The 23,916-nt window shown below is 39.3% G+C and overlaps 1 protein-coding gene and 1 long non-coding RNA gene across 3 annotated transcripts in view; one reads left to right on the top strand and one right to left on the bottom strand.

The window, feature by feature from the left end:
• atrnl1a (attractin-like 1a) overlaps nucleotides 1-15,413 on the top strand; it is a 307,920-nt gene extending 292,507 nt beyond the window's left edge. For both annotated transcript variants that reach the window (XM_040034074.1, XM_040034076.1), the window contains one exon: nucleotides 12,972-15,413. In XM_040034074.1, coding sequence (XP_039890008.1) covers nucleotides 12,972-13,093 — 122 coding nt within the window. In that variant the 3' untranslated portion in view covers nucleotides 13,094-15,413. The remainder of the gene's footprint in view (nucleotides 1-12,971) is intronic.
• Nucleotides 5,394-23,588, bottom strand: LOC120734950. The gene is made up of 4 exons (XR_005696142.1): nucleotides 22,587-23,588; nucleotides 21,687-21,740; nucleotides 14,743-14,874; nucleotides 5,394-5,613 (listed from the first exon to the last, which is right to left on the bottom strand). It is a non-coding gene; the product is annotated as an uncharacterized LOC120734950 (long non-coding RNA).
• Nucleotides 23,589-23,916: the final 328 nt, after the last annotated feature.

Genomic DNA, 23,916 nt, shown 5'->3' with positions numbered 1-23,916 from the left:
TTTAGAACGCCACATGAAAGTGCTTCAGTAACAACAAATTTCCCACCTACTATACACTCGTGCTCCTCTCCTACCAACCTTATGCTCCCTAGAGAGGCTCTTGTGTAGGGTCAGACAGCAGTCCTCCATTGATGTTAGCATGTATGAAGGTGAAATCACTGCAGGCTTGCTCCACCCACCCTCTGTGAAAGACACTTCAAGAGGAATCTATGATGAGCGTGCCCATTTTAGCTCGCTTTCCTTCGCATCATCTTTGTTTTCTTCTTGTCCTGCGCTGCTCTGCTCCCTCGAGGTGTTACCATTAACTGACCCTTTACATGTAAGAGGGGGAAAGAACAACTGGAAACAAAATGAAGCCCCATGTTTACAGCTCACAGTTTCTCAGCTTCCTGTACTTTCCTTATTCTATAATGTTCCATTACTGTTCTTCGAAGGCGGAGGATAAAAAATGTCCTCCACACAGGTTCTTTCAGACTGCAGGAACTTATCCATAATTCTAGTAACTGTACAAGGTAGTACCTGGTATTTTTTCTGTGTGTACACTGCTGGACCTGGGAACCATTCTACTTTTTGGTGCTACGTTTTTGTAGTCTTACTCATCTTGCTTAATATGACGTAGGTGCACTATAACTGGTGTAGATAAGTGTATGCTAATTGGTCATTAAATGGACAAAAAGGCGTAACGCTAACAAAAACAAGAGCTCTTAACATCAACCTTTAAAAAACACAACTAAATAACCTGAAGTCTATTAAAAAAATCCAGAGGAAATTATAGTTTTGACAGGTAAGAGCAAAATACAGAACTCTTCACAAAAAGCACAGAAAGAAAAGGAAGAGGCTGAAAAAAAATGAAAAGACCACAACAAGGTGACACTGCATTACCAACCACTACCCAGCAACTAGTACTTCACTTCAGAGTTCCTGTTAGTGCAAATGTCAAGAGAAAAATGCCTTCGATCTACATGATTTCCATGTAGTGGAAGGTATGTAGTTACTGTCCAGCAGCCACCTAGTCTTACATAATCAGCACAAAAAACACTGATCAAAAAGCACCTACTGAGAAGAGCTACATCACCTTCCAACTCAACTAAAGCTATTCTGTAAATCACCAAAAGACGTCATTCCAAGCTGATGTGTGGATTTTTTTTTTTTGAAAAAGTAATCGTCTCACTTTTCATTATCCAGACTCCAGCAGAGAAGACATTTAATTGCAATCAGTCCCTAAGTTGAAAAACGTCATTTACTGTACCTGCAGCACATCTGGTGCATACTGCAGCAACTACGCAACAAATGGCACATTTTAAGCATTAAGCCATTACGCTGTTCTAAGAGGTTTCTTTATTTCAGCCGAATTTGATTTGGTTTTCACCCTCTTTCAAAGCAAGCGATAGATGGAGCACAGATAAACTGGCATATTGTTCAAGCATTAGCCAGGGTTCTGCTAAACTTATGATAAAGAGAGCGTACGCCTAAAGGCAAAGCTCCTGCTTTCCTGGTGAGTCTAGTGTCCAAGTCTAATCAGCGAAAAATGAGACTGCAAATTCAAGCAGTTACTCTTTCTGCTTGGAGAGGTAATTTGGGAATCTGATGAGTTTTAGAGTGTGACATGTTGCACTGCATGAGCTGCAGAGCAGTTCTACTTTCCTGCACCGCTACAGTGTAACTACACTCTCCATGTATCACAGGATGGTGTGAGTTTTTATCATGCTGCATGAGTTAACCTCTGCATGTGAAACGTCCTTTCTGGATAGCAGAAGAGGCCTCCAAAAGCTCCCGTGTGAAGCTCTGGTTTCTTCATTTTGATCCAGCTAGACAGAAATACAGTGACATTGCAAATAACACAAAGATCACTGTGTAAAACCAAATCCATTTCTCTAATAATAGATTCACTATCTGGTCCAATAATTCAACCAGAAATCCTGAAAAGTCAAGTAAATAGCGGGCGTCCCACTCCAGTTAGACCGGCTGACAGCTGTTGTCAGCCAAATTGCAGTGGACAACTAACACATGGTGCCTGCCTCTAAGAGCTACTCGCATAGAAGCGCGACAGCTTGACCACTGTGTGACTGTTTGACTGATTCAAAGTCACAGTGGCCTGACATGATGGACAGAGCAGGAGAAAAAGGCTGACAGGATGGGTGACATAGGGGAGAATGGAAAAAAATAACAAGCGATCGTATTTTTGGCTCCAGCCACCACTTCTCCGTCTCTGCATCCCAATTCAATTGAACTTTCTCATGTCAGTTTTACCCGTTTCTGCTTCATCTGCTGCAGCTGGTGTCTCCCCCCCTCCCACTTTTTTATTATTTGGTACATAAAGCGGCTCTATCAATGATATTAGTGGATTTAGCAGAGTGCAACTATTCTCAGTTCAATGCAGCGATGCAATGAGTTCAGGATGGAGAAAGACAGACTGTAGGCTACATTTTCTTCTCAGGCGCTCTCCTGAGCTTAGATAGTGGGTCAATAGAAACAGAGGCACAGCACTATTCACAGCCGCCTTTTCCTGCACTAATCTGCCTATTCAGCAGCACAGTTAGGCCCTTGAATATATGAGAAAAGGGGGAAAAAAGAGAGAAATACAGGTACTGTAAGATGTTAAGTCTTTCAAGAGTAAAAATAGAAAAAGCAATGTGACAGACAAAGAGAGAAAGGAAGACTTCAAAGACAGTTTTGATAAGAAGCAGAACCAAGTTTCTAAAATGAATTATGTGTGAAAACAAGTAGAAAATTGGCGATACATCAGTGGTTACAGAATTGTTAAGAACGGAGCCCAAGGTAACACCTCTTTGTTAACAAAAACAGATTTGCACAGTAAGACAAATGTTGTAGGCATCCATCCATCCATCATCATCTTCTTACCCAAAGTCAGGTCATGGTTGCAGAAGTCTAAGACGATATTGTGACCAATGTTTTTGGCTTCTCGTGTAGCATCCTGAGGCATTCCCCAGCTAGATACATCATGTAATCCTCCAGTGAGTTTGGAGTTTAGATCTAGGGGCTTTGCAGGAAAACATGCACAGATGCCAAAAGTACCACAGCTGACTATTTTCTCAGACAGCAGCTTTGTGTTGTGCTCTCTAAAGTCGGATACACCCAAAATGAAGTTCAGATAAAGTACATTTTCATTCTCTTGGTCATAATATAGAGGTAATGACTAAACGTGAAAAGTGGAATACAATCTTGCCTTCTGATTCATGTTTGAAAATCATTTGGTATCATACCACTATTACTTACCCATCTCATGCTCCATTTTACCATCATTCGCAGATTTCCAGATCTGAAGTGCAAATCAGAACCACATTATCTGTAAAGAGTAGAGGCGATTCTGAGTTTCTGAACCCTGATACCCTCCTCACCTCAGCTGCATCTTAATCCTGGCACATCACAATGCCACTAGAAGTTCAAAATCCACAGCACCTTCCACAGGTTTTTGTGGACAGTATCCACAGTGAAATTCTGTCATTCCATAAAGCACATGTTGAATGGATGGTCAAACTTGGGGACAGATTTGGGAGATAAGCCAAACCCCTCTAAAAGGTTTTTTCATTCACTTCCAAGTGTACATATTTCTAAAAACAAGATAAAATGAACAGTTATATAAATTTAAACAGTGCTTCTTCATCTCTCTGGATTACCTTCCTATTCTCTCTGATACCCTTCTCTTTGCCTTGTTCCCTCTCCTGAGAAAGCATCTTTTGCTCATTTTGCTCTGTCATTCTCACTTTGGTCAATTTACCGGTCGATCTACGTCCCTACCCTCACCTATGGCCACGAGCTGTGGGTAGTGACCGAAAGAACGAGATCGCGGATACAAGCGGCAGAAATGAGCTTCCTCCGAAGGGTGGCTGGCCTCTCCCTTAGAGATAGGGTGAGAAGTTTGGCCATCCGGGAGGGGCTCAGAGTAGAGCCGCTGCTCCTCCACATCGAAAGGAGCCAGCTGAGGTGGTTCGGGCATCTGACAAGGCTGCCTCCTGGGCGCCTCCTGGGGTTGGTGTTCCGGGCATGTCCCACCTGGAGGAGGCCCCGGGGCAGACCCAGGACACGCTGGAGAGATTATATCTCTCGGCTGGCCTGGGAACGCCTTGGTGCTCCCCCGGATAAGCTGGAGGAGATGGCGGGGGAGAGGGAGGTCTGGGCTTCTCTGCTTGGGCTGCTGCCCCCGCGACCTGGCCCCGGATAAAGCAGATGAAGATGGATGGATGGATTCCCACTTTGGCCCTCTTCCAAAAGGGAAGAAAAATTCAACTTTATTATTCCTGAATAGGGCAAAAAATACACCACTATGGAAAAAAATGCTAAGAGTTGACACATTAATGAAACACTTTCCTAATTTAGTTAAGCCTCGTTTGCCATGTTACTCCTTGATGCAGTATGATTGTGCAGGGAGCAAACAAAGGATTTATAGAAATATTCTGCAGCTTTATTGAACAGCTTAGTAGATCCACAAAGCTGGTCAGAATGTGCCTAACATCTCTCTTTGCGCAATTGTTGTTTGGAAACAACATTTTAGCATTTCCATTGTGAACACTTAAATATTTTAAAAATCCATTTTAAAACCGCTAAGCAGCAGTTTTTTTTTTTTTTAATTCTAGAAGTAACAATGAAATTGGAAAGCAACTGTCTGTTTTCTTACCTCAGGATCAAGAGAATGGATCGACTTTCATGTCGTTCTACTACATGTATAGCTACCTGTTAAAACTGTGTCTAGATAGGGACCCCCTGAGACTGCTTTCAAAAGTGAGCAAAAAAAGTGCGGAAATTCTTGAATCCTTTGTTTAAATGCCAACATTTACAGCAGAAATCAACATCTTTAGGGCCTAGTCCCCAAAATGGTTTGGGTCTCTTTAAGTAATTAAACAATGTTAGGGTATGTGAAACCAGGAAATGATCCCCTGGGTGTTCCTCAGTACAGGGCCCTGATATGTACATTTCCAACTCCAATAAAAATAATACCGTGAAAAATACTCAAATAGAGGCTTCTACATAAATATGTGAAATGTGTTTTCAAGCTATGTTCATGGATATACAGAAAGAGCAATGCAAGCTGTTACAGACTATACTGACAGCTGGACTGATGAAAACAAGAATGCATTTGTTCTGTCAGACGTAAGAACAACAAGTGCAAAATGCAGCTGAAACGGTTTTTGTGTTGACAGGCCAAGAGGTTTTTAACTCAGTTCATAGAGTGAGACCAGAGGGGTATGCTGGAAAGAAAATGAATAGGTTAACAAGCTTTGTTGAGCCTAAAGCCAAAGTTTTTAGTGTCACAACGATGGCTCTCTTTACCTGGTTAGATCATGATAGACATAAGCTGCACGGAGCAGATCAGATTTAGAGCTTTGGTTTAAAATCCACAGGAAATGCCATGTTTTCACAGATTCTTTTATTTATACTATGCGTTAAGTGTTATATAGACTCTTTGCTGTAGGAATACGTTTTAGAGAATGTTGTCACAGGACTGCATTACAGTAATGGATGCCCCATCAAATTCACCCCCAGAGCAGAGTGTACAATGGTCAGAGATTATTAAATGTTAAGGTTGTTGACAGTACAATTAAAAAGACAAGTAAGGCTTTTTAGGAAGGGATGCCAGGAGAAGGCCTCTTCTCTCTAGAAAGAACACAAGAGCACAGTTTAGTTTTACAAAGTTGCATCTGAAGAAACCACAAAAGCTCTGGAACAATGTCCTTTGGACAGATGTGACCAAAGTGGAGCTTTTTGGCTATAAAAGATACGTTTGTTGAACAAAGCCATATGAAAGCAACTGTCGAGGGTAATGATTTAGACTTGTTTTGTAGTTACTGGATCGGGTACACTTTGCATTCACCTTAAACTCATCTGCATACCAAAGTATCCTGGAGTCAAATACTGGGCCATCTCTCTGACAGTTCGACTCAGTCATGCAATGTGACACTAATCTGTGACACTGTATTTTACTATCACCACTGAATGGAGCAGAGCTTTACAGTCACAGCAGTGCAAACTGTGTATCACACTATTATAGAAATTTTCCTGTTTTCAGTTGGCAATGCAGAAAATGTATCAACGTTTATATGCTTGATCCTCATCTGCTGCCAAGTCTCTTTTACATTGCTCAAACTACAGCTAATAGAGAAGAGATTAGAAAATTGATCAGTTAGAATGGTATGCTATTTATCACTAACAGCCTTCAATGAATAATATTGATGCCTGATTAAAGCGAGATTAAATTAAACACATTTCCATGTCTCCTTTATTAGGCGGGAGGGTGTGAGACCCAAAACAAAGTAAGCTTTACCGTTTAAAGTTGTGACTAAACATTAGCACCAAACAGACAGAATAGAAAAATAAATATTAAGCCAACTTTTATTTATTTTTAATTTACATGCTGTTCTTATGAAAATAGATTTAAGAGAGAAAAGTGATCTCTCTGTGTTTTGGGCTTCAATGCTAATTGTTCTTAAAGATTTTTAAAGAGCGAGACAAAATACTTCTTGGATCTTATTCTATACCCAATGATTAAATTTCTATCGACCTCATTTAACTGTCTGGCTATTATAAATAAGCACATTTCTCAACATGAATTTTTATAAGCAGTCTGAGTGTCCTAAAAGGATTGCTGTAGCTGTATTGTCCTTTTCTTCCACTCTGTGAGTTGACCTCTTCAAACCCTCCTCCCTACACCCCACTGTCACCCTCTGAGTGTCAGACTTGAGAGCTGCATGACAGGAACTGGAGGGCAAAGCTTGGAAACTCATCTCCATTGACCCAGAATGGATCTCCAATACTTTGATCCTCTCCATCTTTGAAACCATCTAACCCACTGGGATAGGCCCTCCTGTCACCCCCCACTCCTCCATCTGTCTGCTTGTTGACTTTTACCCATTGTGTGGCATTTACACACAAACAACTCATGTATTTATTGTGCAGGTTTGAATGATGAAGTCTTAACCCTTATCTTGTTTTTCTTTTGCCACTTGCCTTTTGTTTTGTTCCAAAATGCGGGCGTACTATTAAATTGATGGACATCATTTTAGAAGTGTATACGGATCAAGTAAGAGACTCAAGGTCTTGCTGACTTTATAATTTTATCAGATACATTTAAAAGAAAAACGCAGCAAAGGAAAGTCGAGGCAATGTCAGCTCCCCGATGAGCACCACTGCTTGAATTCATGTAGCCACTAAAATGACTGCTTTTCAACTTTAAAGACACATGGTTTTGGTTGTTTTGTTTTACTGTTGGGCATACTGTTCTGCCTTTTTGTCCTCTTGGCTCTAATACACTTAGAGATATTTAAATGTAAATTTGTGCACTTCAGATCTCTTAGCAGGCGTGAAGAAATCCTCCACCAAATGCTGTCATGTACTATTAATGTAAAGCATCCTAGATACCTGAATCCCAACATGTGTACTTCAAAGCCACTGTAGCTATGTGTCATGTTTACTGAAATCTGTGTTTCGTGGATCTATTAATATTTGAATATCAGTATGTTGCTGTTTGACTGACTTTAATTTACGTTGGCTTCATTGAATGCTGATAGCTCTGTTCTTCTGTTTACCACTGCTCTGCATCCTTAGCACGCTTCCCACTTTCATTCAAGGGGAAACACAAAACCAAGCTTTGATGTTTCTTATATAGGAGGGCCTCACTGTGAGTTTTGTGACCAGGTTAGCAAGCAGGCTCCGCCTGTCACAGATGTTTTCCAGCTGCAGTCCCAGTTTTCCACTATCAGGTCTGTGTCGATATGTGTTCCTGGGGAATTTTGTCTCCTGCTAATGACCCTATTAGTACATCAGGAGTTGGAGGGGTCTGTGCATGTTAGGGGGGTGAGGTGGGGTGGGGGGGTTAATGATGTGTCAACTCACCTGACAAAACAATCACGTTAATGTGCTCGGTTACCACGGCAGCAAATGAGCACTTGCACTCACCTGCAGCATAATTTGATTACTTTTGACCAATTTAATTTTGCAAATGGAGATGTGTGTGTTCACCTGGAAAAATCAACACAATTATGATGGCAATTTGTCAGAGGTGAAAGCTTTTTTGATGGAGGAATATTCAGATATCACATTAGAAAATTAATTCTGTTTGCTTTTTCACTCTGTGTGATCTTTCATTGTGAGGCCATGTGTTTGATAATGTGCAGATGCAGTGCATGTATGTAGGTAAATGAAAATGGCTCAATGTTCCACAGAAACATTACATTCCTGCTGCATGTGTCTTTTTATAAAGTTCTTGTGGTAAGTAAGTAAGTTGCAAACAACCAGGTAACAAACCTGTGACAGCAGATTTAGGAAATGTGAGAAATGCCTCTTATTATCTGTTGTGCTCATGTTTTTCATTTGATTATTTATCAAACACTTCTAAACCCTCAAGTTTCTTTTCTCTTCTCATTGAGGGGAATTTAATTTAACCGCCTAAGACCCGAACTCTTCCACGGCATGCATTTTTAATTTCTCTTTGATATTTGGGCATATTGGGACCCGATAAATGTAAAAACAAAGAATTACCAGATTTATTTATTTTTTACCAGATTTTTGTTTCTAAGAAAAATGAGAGCCACATATGAGGATATTAGTTTAAAATTTCGATAGAACAGTAGCAGTATAATGTCCTCATAAGTGAATATCAGTAGGGCTGAGTATCGTCACTGATTTCTAGAATCGATTCAATTTTGATTAGATTCGAATCGGGGAAATATTGCCTCAGACAGTCAGAAATATTATTCAGTTCATGCAGCAGTACATTTCCATATTTTTATATCTATAAAAGAAAGCTGACACTTGCCAGATTTTTATCAAAGGTATAAGCATTACAGCAGATGCCTTTGTTTCAAAGTAACTGAGGATAAAACACGAAGGCGATTTTCCTGGCCTGGGATTTTATAAAAATATTCTGTAGTAGATCAAAAACGAAAGAAAACCATTAATCAACATATGAACATTACCTGATGCTGCTGAAGTGAAGCAGAGCAAAGTTACAGAGATTTGATTAGAGACACACCTAAGCATTTTGCAATTTTGCATAATTTAAAGTTTAAATTTGTTCAGTATTGAACAGCAGAAATTAGGTTTTCTTTTCGGAAGTAAGTAAAAGGGAAAAAAAAACAGCGGCCGACAGCGCTGTAAACAACGGTAGACTTGTGCAACAAGCAGGCGAATAATGCAGAAAACAGATTTTTAGATGGGAAACTGTTCTTGAAGTACAGAGAGAGAGAGAGAGAGAGAGAGAGCTGTGCATGAAGTGTGATTTTTATTGTGGTGGAAGCAAAACAGCAAAAGTCAGAGGGAATTCATGACGATGTTTATGTGAAGCTAGTTTGGATCTTCTTTTGCTGCTGGTTCAGTCAATATTGTTTGGAGAGAGATAAAACCTGCAGCTTCAGAATCAGCACAAAAAGGACGTAAACACAAAGCGTGGACCCGCCGAAACATCAGAATCAGCGAGCTGTCAGCTTTCAGCCCCAACCATGTCCGTGCAGTCAGGTGAGAAAGGTGACCTCTCACTGATTCTGATCTGTCGGCGGGTCCGCGCTTTGTGTTTACATCTTTGTGCAGAATCTGTGTTCCTGCTCTCATTTACTGTTTTAGCTGTTTGGTGGTTGTTGAAATTTTGTGAGGCTTAACCTGAGATTCTGGTGTTTGGGGCAAAATAAATTTATATTAAAAAATCAATTCAGGATATTAATGAATCGATATCACAATATCCAAGCCAGATTTTAATCGATAAATCGATAATCAAACCCACCCCTCGATATCAGGCCCTTGTAGAGCAAAATTGAGTATTTTGGTCTAAATAACCCAAATTGTGATGTCCACATATGTGGACGCCAGGTCATAGGAGGTTAATGCAATAAATATGTCTTTTTGCTGTCCCAACAATCTAAAGTATATGAAGCCTTAAAGGATGTGAAAGGAGTTGTTTAAGCTCTTTTGTTGAGCTTAAAGACTTCTCAGATTTAAATTAATTAAAGAATACTGGAATCTGTCTTTACTATATTCAATAAATATTGTTTTAAAATTCCAATTTAAGAAAAAGAGGAAAATCCAAGCACACAGCTCAGCGTTATCAGTGGCACTGCATAGAATAAGCATACAAGCAATGCAGCAATAGCATGGGCGTGTATTTACTCCACAGACATGCAGAGAATCTGCAACAATCCTTGCTTGAGTTTAAAGCAAATTACAAATTACCAAAAGACCAAGAAAAGCCAAATCCTGTATGTATGGTCGCCAAACAAGCATACCTATGAAACTATTGCCAACAAAAAACAAAGAGCCGTAATGAACCATATTCCGACACACCATGTGCTGCTAGCTGATCATCTGCCTCCAATGTTTTTTGGAAGAACAGAGCACATTACCGCTCGCTGCCATGTTTGCCTGTGTCAGAACTTTGCAAAATACTCATAATACTGTGCACAGGTGAATGCACACTTAAATGCATAAACTTGCAGAGTCATGTACACACTGTCACGCACTGTGTAATCGGCTTTCCCCTTTCCACCCACTGGAGAAAAAAAAATATCCCAAGAATCACTTGAGTGTGAAATGCTGAAAACATCCTGCATCCAAATCATATCAAGAGCACGGCAGATTCCCTTTGCTATTTGCCTGTTTTGTTTATTTGGCTCCTGCATGCCGGCAGATTGAGCACTTGTCGTAATGACCATGCATTGTCAGGCCCACGGTTGTCGGCAGGGAGAGAAGGACTGGCTGTATTGACAAAGCTGCCATGACTCTAAAACCACATTAACAGTACAACTGCCAAACTAACACAATGCTCCGGGGCATCTGATGCTTGGTGCATCCATCCTGATGTCTGTAAGCCCTGCTGTGGAAACCGAGGCAAACTTCACTCACAGAAGATGTTTTTAGAGGTGTGACATCCTGATGGATGGTGAGAGGGAGACAGAGGGAAAAGAAGGAAAAGAGACACGATGGTGGGAAGATATACTTCACTGACCTGAGCGCTATCCCTGCTGCCTCCTGCTGAGGTCAGAAAGATGTTGATAAAACATTTTTTGGATGTTGTGAAGAGGTGCCTATTGAAAAGATGATGCATCGCCACATGCTAAAGAATTTCACCTTGATGTTTTCTCCCATAGGGCCAGATTCACTAACTCGTACCACCAGCACCAACTAGCATTAGATATCGTTCTATATTTACAAACAGAGTGCAGTGATGGACCCTCTGTCAAACGCCTGGGAGTTTTGTGCATCAGGTTCCTTCCTCAATGCACAAAATATAAGATGGAGAATATTTAACTTAAGCAAACAAATAGATTTACTAACATTTGTGCCACACAATTTACATAATTGTGCCAACATTTATCAGATATTTTCAATTACTGAAGCCGGTGTTCATTAAAACGACTCTCTCTGCCAGGCTACATTTAATGTAATTAAATGTAGGCCTACATGCAACATACGTATGACCTATATATGTTACCTTTATATGTTACTGATTACAATTAACAAGCTGTGCCTTTCTTGTTAGTAAATTACCTGCAGCTGAATATCATCTCTTAGTTTGTGACCTAAATTGCACAGGTCTTGGCAGTTACATTGAAATGAACTCTGACTTTATTTTGAAAACAGCAAAACTTTTGTAAATTACCTGCAAAACTAACCGCAACTATCATTACTATTTCTAGATTGTGCTCACATGCCAATTTGCCCCATCTAGTAAATCTGGCACAGCCTCTTTACTTTCATCTGTCCTATTGTTTATTTTTACCATCAGTAATAGTTTAATATTAGCATTACTGGAAATCATCCCTGAGAGGGTTGCATCAGGAAGTACTTCTGGCATAGAAATTTGCAGAATAATATGCAGATTCATCTGCTGTGGCCAGAAAGAAGCTTTATTAACGTTATTAGATAAAAGGAATAAATCACAGTCCTCCTTTCACTTTGGGGGTCACCACAGCATCTATTTCCATCTAATCGTATCTGTAGCATCCTTCTCTGTTACACCAAGCCTCTGCACATCCTCCTTCACTACATCCATTCAACATCTTTTGTCCAATATAACTATTATCCCTCCTGTGCAAACCAACCCTCATGCCCAAACCATTTCCAAAACACTTGACTTGAGCTGTCTCGCTGATATACCCACTTCTGTTCTTGTCCATTCTGGTCATTTCGACATCTTCAGCTGTGCTACCTTCAGCTTGGCCTTCTGCCTTTCTGTCAGTGCGACTGTGAATATATGAAAGTCCAAACGAGGATAAAATAGCACTTCTCTGATCAAACTCAAAAGATACAAACAGGGACTTGCTTTTCTAATGACTATAAAAATAGAAGGTACAAATTTAGATCCTTGCAGAACTCCACTTTGAACTCCACAATTTAAGCACTGAAAATAATTACTGGATATGGAAAAGATTTAACCATGTGAGGTATAAGTTATCATTGGTGACAGACCCAACTCTCCTTTACTGGCTATAATGACATTTTTAAAAATAATGTCTTTTCTATCAGTCTTGTCTTGGCAGGATGTGTTCTTACAAATGAAGATATTCTGCATTTAAAAAGAAAGAATTTTAGCCCTCTCTCTTTTAGGGACTTCTGAAAAAGGGTTATTTTCAATTTTGGTAACAATTAGCTGTTTCTAGCTGCTTGTAGATAAGGAAAGACACTATGCCACTTTACTATCTAGAGAGATAATCAACCATGTCAGTTGCAACATGTATCCACGCTTTCTTGGTGTGAAGTGATATTCTATGATAAATGTATCAATGTTTTGTACTACTTGTCTACATCCCTTTAATTATTTCTGTATAAGGACAAACATGGGTTTATAACAAATAACACAGGCACGTATAAAAATCTCCTCTCAAAAAGTGGTCGTAGTTTTACCTTGATCAAGCCGTATTTATCTCAACTCTGTCACATCACACTTTCCGTACAATTTGAGCCCATCTAAAACAGCATAAAACTGCCCATCTTTCACTGATTACCCTATTTTGTCTCTGGGATTGCAGGTATCGCCATAGCCAGTGCTCTGGTCGACACGTCACAGCAGCGAGTGATGGACTTGAAAGAAAGAGCCCTGGGTCTGAAGCACCGCAAACACATTGTGCACCATCAAGGGACCTGTGTATGAACTATGTTCCCTCAACGAGGTACCACCGCATCCAAAACGTCCAAAGGGGAATTTCACTGGACACACTATTTTTGACTTTAGACACAATGGAGAATTGTGAACACAAAGGCAAAGCCTGCAAAAAAATAGGGTTGGATGATCCTTGACCTTAAAGTGGTTTGGAAAGAGGACGGATATGGATTGAAGCATACAGATGGGGCGAAACTACTCTCTTCAAAGGCACCCAAAAGGGGTAAATGGTACTTGTAGTCTTATTCTTCCTTGGACCAGATACAAGGTTTTTGTCATTGTCCCTCGTCTGTATATTTTCAGAGAAGTACTTGCAAAGTGAGAATGTCTCTCCACCACAGCTTTCTTTGAAATTTGCCACGAGGAGCGGGCAGACCTTTTCCATTTTCATGCCATGTGGTTTTGTCTCTCCCGGGTTCTACAGTCTGCCATATTGACAGAGAAAATAAAATAGAACTTGTTTTTCACCAAACAAAACTAAATGACTTTGACCTCCAGTCAAAAGATATTGATAGCTGATATAAAGTCCTCCTGATTTACAAACCCAATGAGACTCAGGAGCAAAACCAGTAAAGAAGAACACCGATTTAACTAGATAATTGCAAAAGTCGTTAGTTGGCGGAGGTCTATTACAATGATTCACTAGAGGAAAAAGTTTCATTTGCTAATTTTGAAGTTGTGAATTCAAAGAACTGCATTTTTGCTATGAAGCTCATTGGATGCAAGTAAAAAAAAAAGTGTTTTATGAAATATGTGTGGTTTGTTTTTCCCTACACAGTTGAAGTTATAGGTTTTAATATCTGCTCAGGTCCTCTGTGATGAAAAAGGTCCATTATCTGTAGCTCTGGGCCTTATATACACACATTTGTATATGCACTATAAGTGAAATGCTTTACCCGTACATTAGAACCCTCTGTGGAATTTTATTATGCAACTGATCTTCCAAACATGATGTTTATTCTGGGCTGCGATGTAACCTCAAGGTCGGTATCACACACAAACTACTGATGGTATTCATATGCCTTTTTTATTTTTTCCATTACTGTGAAGCTACCATATACATCCTCCCTCATGATATTTCAAGTCTGTTTATCTGTAACACAAACTTTAATATAACGCATCTCAGTATATATTATTTATTAAAAATGCAAAATGCAGTTAAACATTTTTTAATTAACTCACAAATTTGTTTTTGTTTTCTTTTTTTAAACAGAAACTGTAGATAATTAATTTTATAAAGGAAGTCTGTGCAGTAATCACGTTTCTTTGCTTGTGCCCTCAGTGTCTTTATTCATTTCTAACTCTTTATTTTGTACATCACAGAACGTTTCATGTGATGTTAAGATGCTTTCCCTTTATCTCTCGTATCAAACCTCCATTTAATGTTGTAAAGTCACCTTTATCAGCTGCACTGCATACAAAGTAACATGATGTCTTGATGCACATGTATTACCTACTGTTTTCTTTCAGGCATTTTGATGTAATTTTGCACCAATTTGTTGCTGAGATTTGGATTTACAAAGGGCAGCTCACCACCGTGTATTTGTCCATATGAGCATTAAATCTGTACATTTACAATTTAAAAAAAATTAAATGCTTCTTTGTGTTGATATTCAGTCTGAAACTGTGTGTACTGTTACCTCTGGTGTTGGGAAACCGCATTGATTGGTGTTCTCAGGATGTCAGTCAGGTCGAATGACAAGATCAGCCAGAACTACAGACAGTGTCATCCAACACTGTTTCTAGAGTTACATAACGACTCTCACAGCATCCTGTGAAACAGAGTAAAGTCAATGTTACTTTAAACGTAATGTATCGCAGAAAGATGGTGTTGAATTTCCACGATTTCCATGTGCTATCAACATCCTAGGTATCTAAAGCACCCCTGCTTTACTAATATGTACCAAATCTAATTATTAAAGGCTTCATTAAGTTAGAACTGCTTTTTATAAAGTGGATTCCACAGGTGTACCTAATATAGTGGCCACTGAATTGTTTCCTGTTCACTTTCTGTTCTCTGTCTCTGTTTTATAATGCCCCTGGTTACAACCATCACTGCCTCCTATTTGTCATAATGTGTGTGCAAAGGGGGGACATCGAGAACAAGCACTTCCATTACATTTCTCACCATACAAGCCAAATGACCTGTTTAATATACAAATTAAACAATAACTGCATCCCATCCACGTGTACCTCCCTGCCAGAGCATCACAGTAAGATGTTGTTTAATAAAACCTGGATATGGCTCAACATTTGTACAAATACTATCGTTTTAAAATAAATCCATGTCTCCTTCTGCTGCACTCATAAATGGCTCCTGTATGCTTTTAAAATCGACTATGGATTATATCCCTTTGTCATAAAGCGGTGGGGGCTGCTTGTCGAGGTGATCCCAGAATCTTCTGAATTAGACACTTTTATGCAAATGTGGGGCTCTAAACAGAAGAAAATGCCAAAATGTATCCTTTCTAAGGAAAAGCTGTGGGGGATCTAGTGGCTACACTGCTCTAATGCCTGGATGCATTTCAAGATCATTCACAGTCGGTAATACAGAGGTAAAGACATCTAGTTAAACAATGTTTTCATGTCAGTAATCATTTATATATTCCTTCTTTTACCTTAAAATAACCTTAAGAACTACCAGTTTATTCCACTGGGCATTTCTTTCATGTTTTTTAATGTCATATTTACGTCTAATCAAACAACTACATTAGGGTGTACATCTTAATTGGACCTTAATTGCAGAAAACTATGAACAAAGGCGTAATTGTTATATTAATAGAAGCAATTTAACATGCTGTTTGACTGTTTCCTTTGAAATCTCAGCTGGAACTTGAAAGCCCTCTGAACATTACATTGGGTCAACGCTGCTGCTGTCACCACCATTAGTGACCAAGAGGAGATAAGTGCTCCTTTTTATGCTCTTAGCTCACTGTATTTTCTTCCCTCAAGATAAAAGGCTACAGTATTTAACATTAAGTGGATTGCTGGCATCTCCACTCCGCTCAATACCCGAACGTCAGGGGCAGCAGGAAGTGGTTCACTTTCCCTTTTATCTTGATCTGAGATGTTTTTGAACTGGTTCTGAGTATGAAGAGGGCCTGTGTTTTTAGGGTAAAGTCAATGTAAGAAGCTCAATAAATGACTGACATCCCCCACCACGACAACACGCAGCACCAAACAGAATGCAAACATGCAACAAGTGTCTCAAGAAAGAAGGGACACCTGTCTAAGCAATAGCTTTCTGCTACTCTTAAGCTCAAACTGCTTTACAACTTAAACATGCAATTTACCTGTCATACACCCAGGGGGTTAAGATGGGTAGGAAAACAGACAACAAGAAAACGCATATAATGTATTCTTGAATATTTACATGCACAGTGACTTAATTACCAGTGAATAATGATTAAACGCCATCTGATTATTTGCAACATGTATTCTCAGGTTATATTTCACACCTAACAGAAGACAAATGGAACTAAAAGCTGATCCATATTTTGACATTTGGCTACACAATACCATCGGTACTTCACATATGATTTGACATTGAATACATTATAGAAAACTGCCACAACTATCATGTCAATTATTATTAAGATAGCTCTCTGTCACTCACTGATGACATCAAAGGATTGCTATCAGCATGCCAGTAACAGAAGGTTTTCAGTAACAGAGCCTTTTTAGCATCATTTAGGGTGTCATTGGATAGCCCAAAGTGATGATTAAAAGGGTTAAGGATGCAATTTATTGATAACAGCCTCCTTTTTGAAGCCAACTACAACTGCTAGTCGGCCTCACAGCTGCTCAATAAATGACTGTTTGCCACGGTCCTTGAAAACTGAGGTTATCCAATTATATCTTGATGCATCCTCAATTATCCAGGTAAGTAAATCCCAAAAGGTTGATTCTGATCATCTTGACGTAAAGTTTTCAGTGGTAGAAACGTTTCTTCACTCATCCAAGTGGCTTGTTCCGTCTCGGCTGACTGCGGGTTTCCCCAATCTTATAAACAGTACATTTCCATAATTACTGAAACCAGCCCACTGAATGAATGCACTGTGAGGTCAGTTCCTTGATCATTAATATGCAAATTTTCATGACCATTGATCAACAACCACTGATCAAAGGCCACTGATCAAAGGCCATGAGTACCATTCACAGAGAGCTGGGGAATGGCTGCAATCACAGCATTGTAAGATGGTGAAAGTAGCCTTAGGCCTCCTCCTCGATTCAGAGATGGTCTTTCCCCTCGCATGTTTCTGTGGTTTCTTGTTTTCAGTGTGCTTCAAACCCAAAAACACGATGTCCCAGCTATAGCAGCTGGATAGCGTAGCGGTAAGACCACATGTGTTTCGCGTGGGGTTCGCAAGTTTGATTCCTGCCTTGTGCATCTGTATCCAGTCCTGTATCCTCATGGCTAAAGATTGATGAATTACAATAGACATGCTACGGCAAGGGGGAGTCAGGACAACAGGTTGGGGGGGAGATATGATCACCCACCAGTGGATGAGGTTAGCCAACTTCAGGGGCCTTAGAGGTGGTAGTTATATTATTAGTTTGAGTCCTATTTGTTACTACAATACCTCCCAAACATGTGCTCTTGATGCTCAAGCTTAAATATGATAACATTAAAAAAAAACTGCTACTACTTAAATCCCCTTTGTTAACTTTTCAGTTTTATGTCAGAAATGATTTTCAGCTCGGTGGAGATAAAGTTTCTAATTTAGAAAGCTCAAGGTCTAAATTTAAGACATAAGTAGAACATTTAGTCTGAAATGAGTCTTCTATTAAATTAGCAAAAATCAATCACACATCACCTCTGCCAAGTCTGCATTTTGTCACATACACACACAGTCTCTGTTAGGAGCCTAGTGCACACAGTGCAACGCTCTAATACAATGTCCTCGTGTCCTTTTCAGAACATGTTAAGTAATAAAACTGATTACTTCTTAAGGTCAGAACTCTGGTTTTTCTCTTTTCTCCTTCAGCTTGCCCATCTCTCACTTCTGTCTCAATGCACCATCTCTGCTGCCCTCTTCCTGCCTCCTTTCTCACATCCGCTTGGCGTCACCTCCTTCTTGTTGAGGACTCAGGGTCAGCTGAGCCACATCCTTGTGATTGATGCCCCGTCCAGACCTCTATCTTTATGCCATTACGGGCCAATTGTGGCGGGTAATTCGGGCCACAGTCTGAGGACGAGTAACCGAGTCAGGCAGATGAGGGTAGGGGGTGGGTGGGGAGTGACAAAGGATTACAAAGCACACTGCTGTCCTCTGTCCACCTCCCTCCATACACACATAGGCGTGCGCGCGCACACACACACACACACACACACACAACCAAACCAGCGACCAGCCAGTAAGTCAGCCAGCCTCAGTGACGCTGTGAAGAATGTTGGCCCTGTCAGCGTCATCCTTTACTCAATACCACCACGCACTGCTCTGTCATAAGTGGCCTTCTGCACTAACAAAGAGAGTATTTTTTTCCCCCTCACCACACAAAGTGCAATGATGTGGATGAAAGAGGAGTGAAGCTATTGATGCACTATATCAGCTTAATTTTGTGAGCAATAACCAGAGAGACAATAAGCAGGAGGGTCAGCTGACAGGTCGAGGTGACCGGTTTCCTGCTTTGTCAGAGTTTAACTTCAGAAAGAAAACATTTTGTGTCATCGTGTAATCTGTGTTCCCTCTTGTTCTATCAGTTTGTCACCCAGACTGACTTTATGTAATCATCTAAAGTTATTCAAACTTTTCTCTAAATAAAAAAGCTAAGTTAAAAAAAGTTCAGCAAAACCTTGATTTCATCCTTTATGTTTAGATCAAACAGGTTTCTTCAATATGCTTATAAAATAATCCCTGTTTTGCATTTGTCTACAGCTTTTACGATTTTATTTAGCAAGGTTAAGGCATTTGAGAAATGTGAACTTTTTGTAGTGTGCCGTCCCATATGGAAAAGAAATAGAAAAAACTTGCATCAGATGTGGCCTACTTCATATAGTGAATCATATAAGGTTTATATGATTTACTCATGAAAGTGGCCACTTTCATATATTGTTTTAGTAAGTATCCAAAACATAGAAGTTTCATTTATATAATTTTTCTAGGGATCACTCTTGTATGCTTTTCATACAAGTTTCACACAAGACAGATACAAACTTTATAAGATTTCTATATTTCTGTTCCATATGAGGGTAGCACCATATGACGATCCCATGTACCACCTGTCTTCTCAAATCTGCTCTGTTTACACTCAAATCTGCCTGACAGAAGAACAAGCCTCAGCATTATGGTCTGTGTAGGTTCTCAGTCATCCAGGACATGGTAGTCTAAGAGCTTGGGAAAAAAGTGGTACAAAAGGGTAACCGTGGAACACGCAAAGAGGAGGCTATTAAGCAGTAGAGAGTAAGACACCCAATATCACGGCAAAGCATGTCATAGTCACGCCGTCTCTTAAGCGTGAAATGAACACATATGCTTCAGTTGCAGATTATATTTCAGTAAAACAAAACTTTAAATCTTATTCAAGCCAACATGAAAATAGTCATAGGAAAGCATAAACAGACTGAGGAGCTTGGGAAAAAAAACGACTGGACTTCCAAGTTTCTTGAACAACAGAGCTCTGGTTCTTTAGACTACCATGACATGGATGAGACTGAGAACCTACACAGACACATTTAAAGAGACATTACTAACACATTTGCATATAAATACACACCAGCCACCTAGCTTTATTGTTTCTGGCTTAAAAGGAGCCTGGAATTTATACCTTCCTTGGTGACTAGTGGCTTGTTGGCTTTAAATATATTATCTCCCTATGCTGGTACTGCAACTTAAGCATGCATGTCCATGTCACTCTTAGGAGAGACAAAGCGTGACATGTACACAACGAGCCAGCGTGTCTACTGAATACTGAGGAGTCTAATGAGGTTTAATTAAAATGCGTCACCATAAAGTTTTGAGATCAAGAATTCTTACATTATATTGTTGCAGAGGTGTTAGAATTGTTCTCGTTTTCTTGGTTTTAGTTTCAGTTAATTCCAAAGGATTTGCTTGTTTCCCCTTTAGATTTTAATGTTTAGTATTTATTAATTTCTCTTTTAACTTTTTTCCTAATACTATAGTTCTGCATATGTTAGATGCAAGGTGTAGAAAGAATTTGTATTACACACTTGTATGAAGGCCTGTTAATTCACTGTCATGGCATCCACTGATGCCCCCTCAGACTGGTTGTGTTTACAAACACAGCCAAACAGACAAAAGACCAAAACAAGGACAGTTTATATACACTTCTATTTATTTTTGGAAACCAGGGGGTATTCTTTCTTTTTATCATGAGTCTAGCGTCAACAAAAATTGTACTAAAAAACCTTTGAAGCTGCTGTGCATCTGCAAGCCACTTTGCAACCCTTCTTGCAATTGCTGACTTTTACACTGTCATATCCATTTTAACTGATGCCTGCTCTGTGCTGATCTTGTTGCTGCCCCTCCCATCTTTACGTCTATGCATGTAGAAGGCAGTAGGTGCCAGAACAGAACATTTCTCCAAAATATTAATTAATATAGGTCAATAATACACATTACAATGTTCTCAAACCCCAGTGCCAAGTCCTAGAGGCCAGTCTGTGACCCCCTGGCAACCCCAAATCCCTGTGATCTCTAGCAACTAACGCAATGAAGGAGAATCCACATTTTTTTAACCAGCAAACTTGGTTGCCAGGTGGTCACTAAGTGGTCACCCACTGGTCTGTATAACTTGTGACTGGGACATGAGAAGACTGTTATTTGTTTTGTTATTTATTTACTTATAATTATAAAATTATAAGTAAGTATACTTATATTAATAAATATTCAGGAGCATAATTCTGGGACCAGCCTACCTCGTATAACACGTGACTTAACACATGAGTTTATCAGTAGTTTGTTGACATACATTTTTTCTTCTTCTTCTTTTTGATCTCTTAAAATGTTTATTCACATCTCACTAACACACATTATTGGTTGTTCTGTCTTACAAGAGAATTAAATGAAGAAGAAAAAATTCAGACATTAAAGTTACAAACAAAATGACCAATTATACCGGGATTATAAAGACGCACAGATGATTACGACAAACACATCTATTATTATCTGAGAACCTTCACAGACATCTATTATTATTCATAACCTATTTGTCACAGGGACATGAATTGGCCACACAGGAGTTTACTGCACTGCAGTGCAATTCCCTCATGATACATTAATAGCTGTTAATTCATGCTGGTGTCAGGAGACCCGGTGTGTTTATGTTAAGTTTTATGATCCTCTTATAAACTGCCCATTAATGAATAGAGCTTTTGTATCGATGAACTATAAAAATAGATAATATCAGGAGCCTTGTTATGAGTGTGAGCGAATGAGGCTGCAGGGTGATTGTCAATTCTAACAATGAGTCTGGTTCAGGTTTATTCTGGTTATTATTCATATGCATCACCTATCTTAAAAGTTATTGATGCTAAAGTGAAAGTGTTTATTGTACCACAAATCTCTATAACATGTGTGCCTAGAGAAAAGAAGGGCAATGCAAGAGTGTGTAGAAACCTTACCTGTGTTGAACTCTGGAAAGGTCGAGTCAAAGAAGATTAAAATGTTATCTGGACCTATCAAGGTGGATGAGTTGGAAAACAAACAATCCAGTCAGTTCTTATGAATGCAGAAAACACAACCATCTGTAAACACGCTTTAATGCTGTAAATTTGGTCATTTTCAACATGTGGTTGAGAGGGGATTGACTCCAATTTGGTGGCTACATGAACTTTTAGCACCTCCATGTTGGCTTCATGCTTCATCTGTGGGGGTTGTACCTTGATCCTAACAAATGACAAATTCTGTGGCCACAAATCAGAAATCAGTCCAACAACTAGTAACTGTTTGAGAGATGAGGCTGAGATGGAGATCTACTTGGTCTCGAAATTAAAACATTTTTAAGAAGATCAAATCTAAACTGTAGTTTCAGATTTCATAGAACTTAATGACCTCTAAAAATGAAAAATGTCTGAGGAGGGTCAGATAGGACACCTCCTGTTGCTTAATATATACAAAGATATTACAACCTGAGGGACAGAACTATTATTTAATGGGAAGCATCTTCATTTCATCTCAGCCAATATGACCAAGCAAATCTCATATAAGACTTTCAAACATTAAGGAAACACACAAAAACATGTGCAGAAAGCTTCTACACTAAAAGAATTTCCAAATGGCACCTAGCGAGGTAACCATGCAGATTTTGGAGCCAACATTCAAAATTTAGATTGTACCCATGGCCACACTCTAAAGTCAGTAGCTGTCATGCATTCTTTGTTTCTTCATTCAAAACAACACATTTTAGTTTGCAGTAGGTTTATTGATTTGGACCTATTTGTAAGCGCATCCATTTAGCTTCCATACATACTTATACCAATTCATTTCTTTTTTGCTTCGTGACTAATCATTGATTCTCTTACCTGCCATGAGCCCTGGGAGTTGCCAAACAAAAGATGGCAGCCAGGGTTTAAAGCACTTAAGTACATAGAGGGGATAATTGGACCGCACCACCACTTCCTGCTGAAGGGGGAGAATGTGTATTTTCTTTGATTAAAAAAAAGCTTTTGTATTTGATTCAATATTTGTCTTTAGGGTTTAGTGGTTTTGATTTTCTTCTTTGGTGTTTAATTTATTGACAAACTGGACTGTACTGCATCGTTTTTGTTGTTTACGACTGTGTTTTGTTTAGTTACCCCCTGTTGCGTCATAGTGGTCTGACCTGCCTTGTGTGTCATTTCCTGTTTAGGTTTGGTTTGTCAAGTTCACAGTTTCGTTTTGTTTCTTTGACCTCTTTTATGAGCTCAACATTTATTGTTTTGTAAATATAACTTTTTGGGTTAAATAAATGAAAACCCTCTTTTTCTAATAAGCCCACAATGCAACAACTGCAAAAAGAAAGCAAACAATCACCTGGGAAAAAGCCATGAAATGACCACAACTACCATAATTATCAAGTCAAGTAAATTCTAAACACTCATTGAAAAACAAAAAGAAAAGTACAGAATTTGCCCGTGCAGTAATTCAAGCATGGTGTCAGTCCGGTCAGGCTAGGACGTCACGTCTAGAGGCAGATTTGCTCTGCCTACAGTTGCTGCAAATCTGCAAACTAATTTGCAAGGCATCTCTACACCAGCCATGTTGCTGTGCAGTTTCTGACTTAAACGCCATACCTGTTGTCACTGATGCCTCCTCTAATATTTGCTGGGTTTTGCTAAAACTCCCAAAATCTTACTAAATATATACAGTGTCACCTTAGATGGAAGTATTAACCTTCTTTTGAATATAGTGGTCCTATGTTTCATTTGTATTCTCTTAAAAACAAATCAGCATGATTCAAGATTTTGATGAAAATCTCTTGTGGAAATGACACCTTTGTATCCGCGCTAGGACCAAATTCTAGTTCACTAAAATACGCGGTCATTAATTTGATTTTGAGAGTCAATTCTTAACTAAAATGAGGTGAAGCTCATTCTTGTCGATTTTATGAATGATGAAATTTGCATTTATAGCCAACCACTGTTCTTATTCTAAAGTTATTCCATTTTACTGCACAGAAGCCAGGAGATGCCTGCTTGTGCCCCATAGCTTTAATCACAGCACGTTCATGAATGGCGTTCCACAGTATGAAAAAAATGGCTTTAATGACTCTTAATAGGCTCAATTTCTGAATGTGAAACATTGCCTGCTATCAAAAAGTCATATTTTCCACATTTACTGGACTTTATTATTTGATAGCTGTCTTTACAGTTT

The sequence above is a fragment of the Simochromis diagramma genome, unplaced genomic scaffold (genome assembly GCF_900408965.1).
Source record: "Simochromis diagramma unplaced genomic scaffold, fSimDia1.1 OVJJ01000176.1, whole genome shotgun sequence".
NCBI classification, from domain to species: Eukaryota; Metazoa; Chordata; class Actinopteri; order Cichliformes; family Cichlidae; genus Simochromis; species Simochromis diagramma.
This window is presented reverse-complemented; position numbering and strand designations above follow the sequence as displayed.